Source organism: Eleginops maclovinus, chromosome 14 (genome assembly GCF_036324505.1).
Source record: "Eleginops maclovinus isolate JMC-PN-2008 ecotype Puerto Natales chromosome 14, JC_Emac_rtc_rv5, whole genome shotgun sequence".
Taxonomy (NCBI): Eukaryota; Metazoa; Chordata; class Actinopteri; order Perciformes; family Eleginopidae; genus Eleginops; species Eleginops maclovinus.
In genome coordinates, this window is record NC_086362.1 from 1815043 (window position 1) to 1825042 (window position 10000).

The following is a 10000-nucleotide window of genomic DNA, read 5'->3' on the forward strand; positions in this document are numbered from 1 at the left end:
TAAATGCTAATGAGCTGCTGCTGGCCACGCCCCCTCTGAAATGATTGGTTTAAAAGAAAACACAATGGCACCCACTGATCCAGGTGATAAAGTGGGCAGGGCTTACCTTGGTTGGTGATTTGCTAATGGTTGCACAACCCCAAAAGAACATAGTGACATCACAAAGTCCTGAGAGATGAAACAGAAAAGCAGGACATAAAAGACACGGGGTCTGGACGCCATGACAACAACAGATGTTGACAAACAAACAGATGTCACATTAGCCTCTGCGTGCCCCCCTACTGTGTGTGTGTGTGTGTGTGTGTGTGTGTGTGTGTGTGTGTGTGTGTGTGTTGGAGTTGGCTGTTGAACACTGTCAGGACACTTATGTAAGCTCTCCACGTCCTGCAACCTCTCCCCTCCTCCTCTCTTTCACTGTCACCTCCTTTCCCTTCACACTGTCACCCTCACCCTCTCTCACCATCTCTCTCTCTCCTCCCTCTCTCCCCCTTTCTCCCCCCTAGATTAGTTAATATTACAGCTCCCTCTCCTTTCCCTGCTGCTTCATCTTTCCATTTATCTTATGCTTGTTCATTCTCTCTCTACTTTTATTTCTCACCCTGGATAACCTCCTCTCACCTGTCTCTTCTTTATTTGTGTGTGTGTGTGTGTGTGTGTGTGTGTGTGTGTGTGTGTGTGTGTGTGTGTGTGTGTGTGTGTGTGTGTGTGTGTGTGTGTGTGTGTGTGTGTGTGTGTGTGTGTGTGTGTGTGTGTGTGTGTGTGTGTGTGTGTGTGTGTGAGAGTGTGTAAGAGCTGCCTCAATGATTTACAGCGGGCTTTCAGAGCAAATTATATAACGTTGCAATGTTTGTTTGTGATGTGAAACTAATACCTACAGACCCTTTGTGTCTCCTGCACACACACACACACACACACACACACACACACACACACACACACACACACATTCATGCATTACGAAGCCATTGTGCAGTGGCATATTGTAAAAAGTGCTCGCTGATTGTCTAAACCCTTGAACCTCCAAAAGCGAGTAGGAGCACGTGTGTTACATAGAGATGTCACTATGTAACTGAAGTAAACTAAGGAGTACAAAAGAGGAGTTTCAGGGAGGGGGGGGAGAAAGTGTTCGAGGGAGAAAGGAGACAAAAAGGGAGGAGGTAGGGAGGTTATGGAGGACATAAGGAGAGGGGGGAGCAGATGAGGAGGAATGTTAAGGATGCATGAGCAGCTTCCCCAAGAGAGCAGGACGCAAGGTCACACCAGAGAGAGAGAGAGAGAGAGAGAGAGAGAGAGAGCGAGAGAGCGAGAGAGGAGTGTGTGGAATGCTGAGCTGTGTGTGTGTGTCTGTGTGTGTCTGTGTGTGTCTGTGTGTGTGTCCTGCAGCATGTATTGATCCCAGAGACATTGAGAGTATATTGGAGATGTAATTTGCATTGATCGCATCGGACACTGCTGAGGAGGATGTGTGTACACACACACACACCCACACAAAGTCTCTGATTGGCTGTCTGACACGCAGGAAGTGATGAACGGTGTCCAGCTGGCTGGCGGAGAGGTGTCGGTACCCTGAACAACACCTGCAGTGCATTCTGGGTAGTTCTGGTGAAAATGCGTAAAGGGAGAAAGTGTGAAGAGAAAGTGAGGGAGGTGTGAAGGAGGGGAGAGGAGATAAAAACAGAGGAGAGGGAGGAACAGTTAGACGTTATGGGATTAAGAGGGAAGAACACACACACACACACACACACACACACACACACACACACACACACACACACACACACACACACACACACACACACACACACACACACACACACACACACACACACACACACACACACACACACACACACACACACACACACACACACACTCACACACACACACACACTCAAGGAACATAGGTTTAATGGAGTGAAACTGAATCACACTGCAGTGAAATGGCTGCAGGATTTGATGGTTTAATGGTCAGCTGCATGACACCTGTGGAGAGAGAAAGAGGGGTGAGGACAGCAGTGCGATAAAGAGAGAGTGGGAGGAAAGGGTGAGGGGATTTAAGGAAGCATAAGGGAGTTTTGAAGAAGTGCAGCGGGTGGAAAAAGTCATCCATAGACTTTTTAGAAGCAGTATTGAAGTCTGAGGCTCAATTGTGTAAAACTCTTAAAATTAGACTAAAACTCAATGAAAGGAAACCGAACTACCCAGAATGCACTGCAGGTGTTGTTCAGGGTGTGTCGTTGTTTATGTGGACGTCCTTTCTTCAGTATATAACATTTAGAAAACACACTAAGAATTGTGAGAAGAGGCAGGAAGAGACGGAGAAAGAAATCAATTCTTTGTGTGTGTGTGTGTGTGTGTGTGTGTGTGTGTGTGTGTGTGTGTGTGTGTGTGTGTGTGTGTGTGTGTGTGTGTGTGTGTGTGTGTGTGTGTGTGTGTGTGTGTGTGTGTGTGTGTGTGTGTGTGTGTGTGTGTGTGTGTGTGTGTGTGTGTGTGTGTGTGTGTGTGTGTGTGTGTGTGTGTGTGTGTGTGTGTGTGTGTGTGTTAATCCTGCTGACACTGAGAGGCAGAGCTTGGATTCTCTCCAGAAAATCTCACTTTCCTGTTTCTGCTGCAGAGAAACGGAGCTGCTGAGTTTCTGCAAACAGACGGATTAATTAACGATGAGCACCTGAAACAGTGACTCTCATATCAGCGATTGTAGTCTTTTCATCGAACATCATCTATTCTGCAAAGTGTGTTCTTGTGTTGTACATTTGACCCGGCAACAGTCTCTTAAACAACAAGTCTGATGTAGATTTTCCAACATTTAAGAAATCCATATCCTCTTTAAATGGTATTTCCATTTAACAGAGTTAGAGTTTCCTCCAAATGTTCTGCCTATTCTTATAATACAATACAATAGAACACTTTTCCATAAATGTTTAGGTCTGCATTTATGAAACACCTGCATGCACAAAGTAGGGCATCTGCTTTTTAGGGTTAATTACCTCTAGATATACCGAGTTATCCAAAGACTGCAACATGAGTTTAGGGACCCCAGATAGAATCTATGAAGGCAGCTATGACTGGAATATAACCAGCAGGAACAATCTCGGAAAAGAGGATCTAAGTGGACATGTCAGGTGGAGGAGAGACGAGAGGAAGAAGAAGAAGAAGAAGAAGAAGAAGAGGTGGAAGAGAGGAAAACAGAAATAGAGTGAGCAGAAGAAGAGTGAGTCACTAACAGCGGGGCGGAGGAATGATTTTTATTTCCCTTGTCTCCCAGAGAGAGAGAGAGAAGAGGATGAGGGTTCTGTGAGACGAGGAAGAAGAACAAGAACAAGAAGAAGAGCAGAGAGAGTAGGAAGAGGATGAAGTTTGGGCGACATTTTGATAAATGACGGCAATCAAGTGGAGAGTGTGAGGGAGGAGAGAGTGATATTAGAGGAGTAGACGGAGGTATTTTGAGCGGCTGCGGAAGGGAAACGGGGCGAAACATCAAAAACGAATGAGCGAAAGAGACATGGATGGAAGAAACAACAGGAGGGAACAAGTGAAGAGATATTTCCTTACTGATAGTCGGCTTAAAAAACCCTGTCATCAATTTTCCCTCTCCTGCAGTGTGTTCTATAGGTTTGGGTGCATGTCAATGGTCTGCAAAGGCCCAAATCCCTCTGCTTCCCAGTGGACAGATTAAAGGAAACATTTAGCTAAAACTCTGCGCTCGTTTCCACCATTTAACCCTCGATACAAAACCTCTGAAACATTTGTGTGTGCGTGTGCGTGTGTGTGTGTGTGTGTGTGTGTGTGTGTGTGTGTGTGTGTGTGTGTGTGTGTGTGTGTGTGTGTGTGTGTGTGTGTGTGTGTGTGTGTGTGTGTGTGTGTGTGTGTGTGTGTGTGTGTGTGTGTGTGTGTGTGTGTGTGTGTGTGTGTGTGTGTGTGTGTGTGTGTGTGTGGTTAAATCATTTAATGTCTTTTTTTCGCAGGCCTGTGATACCTGCAGTCCTGCTGAATTATACATTAAAAGCAGTCTCAATAATAAATGGAGTGTGTGTGTGTGTGTGTGTGTGTGTGTCCGTCCGTGTGTGTGCATTCCTGACGTGGCTACTCGAGTGTGCCCGTATTTGTGTGTGTGTGTGTGTGTGTGTGTGTGTGTGTGTGTGTGTGTGTGTGTGTGTGTGTGTGTGTGTGTGTGTGTGTGTGTGTGTGTGTGTGTGTGTGTGTGTGTGTGTGTGTGTGTGTGTGTGTGTGTGTGTGTGTGTGTGTGTGTGTGTGTGTGTGTGTGTGTGTGTGTGTGTGTGTGTGTGTGTGTGTTTGTTGGGGGGGGGGTTCAGTCATCCACATGCAGATAGATAATTTGTTTTTCTTCATCACACATGAATAAGTGAGAACACACACTTCCCATATTTCCCTTTCACTCACAAGCGTGTGCATACCGTCAGATAGCATTTCTGTTAGCATAGCTTAGTGTTAGCATATTGCTCACATCAGGCCGCAGAGCAATTGAATTAGCTTAGCATAATACCTCCGAGTGTCCCGGAGATTCAATTAGACGTAGCTTCAGAAAGCAGATTGTAGTTTAGTGTCAGGGGAGGAATGAAGTGACCCGAGCTTCCTCTGAATCAGCTCATGTTTGCAGGGCACACACACACACACACACACACACACACACACACACACACACACACACACACACACACACACACACACACACACACCTCCAAAATGTAATAAACTCGGGACATAAAAAGAAGTGAAATTTTGCAAGAAAATGCGTTTTTATTCAAAGTTGCTTTAATATTGGAAGTCTGCAAATTCAAAAGCCTTTTCATCTGTATCCCACTCCAGCAGGTTAGCATGACTCAGCACATTTCCTCTCCAGTTTAATGAGAGCGGAGTTCGGACTGGCTTCCTGTCTGCTCCCCTGAGTCTCCGCAGGACGGACTGGCTGCATTTATTAACAGCTAAAAATACTTTCTTAATTGTTGTGTTTTTTGTGTATGTCCTTAAGGCTGCACCTTGGGGGAATAAAGACTAATAAATCCCACTAAATTAAAATATTTTCAAGCAACCTACGATGCTTATTTAGCGGGAGGGCAGGGTGACGGGATGCATTTATTAAAATCCATGTTGAAACGTGTTATGTAATTTATGACCGTCACTTTCAGGACAAACAGGAAGTCTCAAACTGGTTTACAGCAGCTCTGACGGGGGAGGGGGGGGCATCAGACTGCAGGAACAGGAGGATGAAGAGGAGAGGAAGGAGCAGACTGCTGTAGTTAAGAGGAGCCCAGAGATCAACTCCCTCATTAGCATACAGCTGCCATGGCAACAGGAAACCAAACTGCAGCAGGGATGGAGAGAGAGACGGAGGAAGAGGAAGGAGGCAGGAGGAAGAGGGGAGGAAGAGGAGAGTTGTAAATTAGGAAGAGGAGACAAGAGGAAGAGAGGAGGAAGAGGAGAGAGGGAGGGAAATTAGGAAGAAGACAGAGAAGATGGGGAATAAAGAAAGGAGGAAGAGGAGGGATGGAAATTAGGAAGAGGAAGAGTTGAGAGAGTGGACAAAAAGTAAAGGTGATCAAGGGAGGGAGAAGAAGAGGAGGAGGAGCACTGAGGATGAGAAGGATTAGAGACAGGAGTGTAAGAAGAGAGGATGAGGAGGAGAAAGAATAGGAATAGATAGGAGGAGGAAGAAGGAAATGAGGAGGACGAGGAAGCCACCTTGGTTTGACTTCTTACTTTATCTCATGTCCTTCCTCTCTTTTCTCCTCTTTACAGCTTCTATCGTTTCATCTATATAATTAAATCCTGTCATTATAGCGCACACACACACACACACACACACACACACACACACACACACACACACACACACACACACACACACACACACACACACACACACACACACACACACACACACACACACACACACACACACACACACAATCATACACACACAAAAACTTACACGTGATACACACATTAACACGTAACCAAATAAGAGGTTGAACAACTTGTTTTGCAACAGCAGGATTGTGTGTGTGTGTGTGTGTGTGTGTGTGTGTGTGTGTGTGTGTGTGTGTGTGTGTGTGTGTGTGTGTGTGTGTGTGTGTGTGTGTGTGTGTGTGTGTGTGTGTGTGTGTGTGTGTGTGTGTGTGTGTGTGTGTGTGTGTGTGTGTGTGTGTGTGTGTGTGTGTGTGTGTGTGTGTGTGTGTGTGTGTGGTCATATCCTCTCTGGTTGTTGGAGGTGTAAGGCGACATTAGATGATTAAACTGAGAGCAGAATCTCTTCCTCTGCCAAAGAGATAAAAACATCTCCTTTATTGCTACACACACACACACACACACACACACACACACACACACACACACACACACACACACACACACACACACACACACACGCACACATATTGTATGTACTTGTATATTGGACATTTTTGCACCCCACTCTTAACTCAATGCACATGTTTAGTATTGTACCCTGAATAAGAATCTGTGACGTGTTTCCATGCTTTAATGTTCAAAAACTGGAATCAGCTTTGGGATTTTAACCTCTGCAAACCATTGACATGCACACAAACCTATATAACACACTACAGGAAAGACAAATCCCCAAAAACCATGATAGAGCCGCTTTGAAATTCAGGCTAGCCACAGAATCAGCACCACGGACAGCTCCCTGACCTTCTCTAGCGGATGTTTTTATCCCCAATAAAAACTGAGTTTACAGAATCATTTCATAAATATAACTCAGAACAAAGATACAGATCCAGATATCCGTCATGTTCTTTCCAGATTAGACGTGCCAGGATCAGTTATTAATGCAACACTCTGCAACGCCGACAAGGAAGTGTTGAAATGTGCAGCGACGACCAAATGTTCACTCGGCAGCGTTTGATTGACAGCTGCAGACCTCAGTGTCTCTCTGGCACCGTGCCTCCTCCAGCTTTCACATACACGATCAGCTGCTGGATGTTTATTTCACTCATTTATAACAGGAACACACACACACACACACACACACACACACACACACACACACACACACACACACACACACACACACACACACACACACACACACACACACACACACTCTGTCAGAGGTGGAAAGTTACTAAGAACATTTACTCCAGTACCTGAGTAAAAACAACTTGAACTTTATTTGAGTATTTCTATTTAATGCAGACTCCTATTCCCTTTCTTCTCTCTGATGAGCAGCGAGAAGGATGAAGGGAGGAAAGAAGGGAGGAGGAAGGGTGTTGGAATGTATAAAGTAGGAATGGAAGGAGGAGTGTGGAGTAGGAAAGGAGAAAGGAAGGGAGGAAAGACAGAGAAAGTGAAAGTGTAAAGTTGGAGAGGAGGGAGAAGGGGGAGATTAAAAAAGATTGTAAAATAAGAAAGATGGGAATAATGAAGAAGGAAGTGGGAGTGAAAAGGAAGGAGGGAGGAAGGGAGAGGATGAAGTAGGAAAGGAAAGAAGAAGGGAAAGTGTAAATTAGGAAAGGAAGGAGGAATTGAGAGTGTAAATTAGGAAAGGAAAGAGGAGGGATGTTTAATTTAAGATCAGCGTCCTTTGTGGTGCGTTCAAGGACTCAAAAGACCAGAATAAAGCAGACCAAAGGGAGCACACGACACATGTGTTATGAAGAGGTTACTATGTCTCCTCTCAGCATCACCCTAAGATGATTCAGTTTATGGACCAGAAAAGGACACTAATAATGTGTTTCCTTCGTCTTTCTTTTGGTAGTTTGTGGCGCAGTCGAACTGTCAGCAGCTTCTACATGATCCCTTACGTGCACAACAACCCATATAACACACTACAGGAAAGGGAAGACCCAACAAAAGAGCAGAATAGGAGACCTCTTGGCTGCCACAGCATCAGCACCATGGACAGCTCCCTGAGACCTTTGACGTTACTTCTGCCTGATGTTTTTATCTTGAGTTTACAGAATATCATAAAGAAAATGTAACTCAGAGCAAAGCCCCTTCAAAGCTGAAGTTACAGTCTGTTATCAGCATATTTAAATGTCAAAAGGACACCAATGATGTGTTCCCTTCCTTCCTCTCTCCCTCTTTCTGCAGTTTGTGGCGCAGCCGAACTGTCAGCAGCTTCTCGCCACTCTCTGGTACGATGGTTTCCCCGGCTGGAGGAGACGACACTGGGCAGTGAAATTGGTGACCTGCTTCATCATCGGACTACTGTTCCCTTTCTTCTCTCTGGTGAGCAGCGAGGAGGAGGAAGGGAGGAAGGGAGGATATGACACTGTAAAGTAGGAAAGGAAGGAGGAAGAAAAAACAGAGGAAGTGAGAGTGTAAAGCTGGAAAGTAGGAAAGGAGGGAGGAGGGATGTTTAATTTAAGATCAGCGTCCTCCATGGTGCATTCAAGGCCTCAAAACACCAGAATAAAGCAGACTAAAGAGAGCACATCACAAGTCAAAGCAGTCACCTCTTACCTGACGTAATGCTTTTATCAGTGTGAGATAATTCACTTAAAGTGTTTACATTCAATAACACGAGTACCGCCTTAATGGGATTAACTTATGAATGTTTTTATAATAAAAACACATCTCTCTTCTGTGTTTTTCAATCCTGTTTAAAGCCTCTCTGGCATGACTCAGAGTGAGTGGAGGCTGCCAGCAGAGAGTAGATGGGCACACAAACACAGGAATAACAGCGACAAAAACAACAAGAGCTTCCAACAATATCCGTCAAACTTATGAACAACATGTCAGACACAAGATCAGAGAGGTCACAAGCATCATGTCAGATGTGCATTACGACTTCCACGGTCACATGACTTCACGTCCCTACCGCTAAGCTAAAGGTGGCTAACGTTGGGCTATAAAGGAACTACAGCACGGTCACATGACTTCACGTCATCACCGCTAAGCTAAAGGTGGCTAATGTTGGGCTATAAAGGAACTACAGCACGGTCACATGACTTCACGTCTCCACCGCTAAGCTAAAGGTGGCTAATGTTGGGCTATAAAGGAACTACAGCACGGTCACATGACTTCACGTCTCCACCGCTAAGCTAAAGGCGGCTAATGTTGGGCTATAAAGGAACTACAGCACGGTCACATGACTTCACGTCACCACCGCTAAGCTAAAGGTGGCTAATGTTGGGCTATAAAGGAACTACAGCACGGTCACATGACTTCACGTCTCCACCGCTAAGCTAAAGGAGGCTAATGTTGGGCTATAAAGGAACTACAGCACGGTCACGTCTTCACGTCTCCACCGCTAAGCTAAAGGCGGCTAATGTTGGGCTATAAAGAACTACAGCACGGTCACATGACTTCACATCTCCAACGCTAAGCTAAAGACGGCTAATGTTGGGCGTGATGGGATTTAATCGTATCATTTAGACAGTTGTTAACAACCGCTGTTTTAAATCCACCAGAGGGGTATTCACTGACCTATTTCTCATTCAGGAAAAACCATCCTCTTCTTCTTCCTCTTCCTCAGATCTACCTGTTGGCTCCAAAGAGTGCCATTGGTCGTTTCATAAAGAAACCCTTCATCAAATTCATCTGCCACACGGCGTCCTACCTGACCTTCCTCTTCCTGCTGCTGCTGGCCTCGCAGCACATCGCCCGTACAAACCTCCACATGCAGGGACCCCCCCCCACCATCGTGGAGTGGATGATCCTGCCTTGGGTGCTGGGTGAGTATTTAATCATCGGAACGGTCACTGAAAACTGCAGTTTAAACATCTGGATGAGAGGTCATACTGTCGTGTAGTTTCTCCAGGTTTCGGGCTTTTAGCATTTCTTTATTTTCCACCTTTTTTCAAAGAATGAGTTGCAACTTCTTCCTCAGTGGATATCTATAAAGGTTTTTTGGTCACATTTAAGATACTTTTAAGCATCTGTGGAATCAGGAACACACCTTTAAAAGATTTCTGGAGTTCTGTCTTTATGCACTTAATACTTAAGCAGCGGAAACCAACTATATTTCAAACTAGTATAGCAAAAAGAATCGTGTTTTTCCCGCTTTGATTGCTTATCA

At 45.1% G+C, this 10000-nt stretch overlaps 1 protein-coding gene across 1 annotated transcript in view; it reads left to right on the forward strand.

Annotated features, from left to right (window-relative positions):
* The window catches only part of trpc5a (transient receptor potential cation channel, subfamily C, member 5a), a 74506-nt gene that overhangs the window by 45451 nt on the left and 19055 nt on the right, over positions 1 to 10000 (forward strand). Inside the window, exons 9-10 of the mRNA XM_063901031.1 lie at positions 8071 to 8208; positions 9458 to 9656. Of these exons, the coding sequence (XP_063757101.1) occupies positions 8071 to 8208; positions 9458 to 9656 (337 nt within the window). The remainder of the gene's footprint in view (positions 1 to 8070; positions 8209 to 9457; positions 9657 to 10000) is intronic.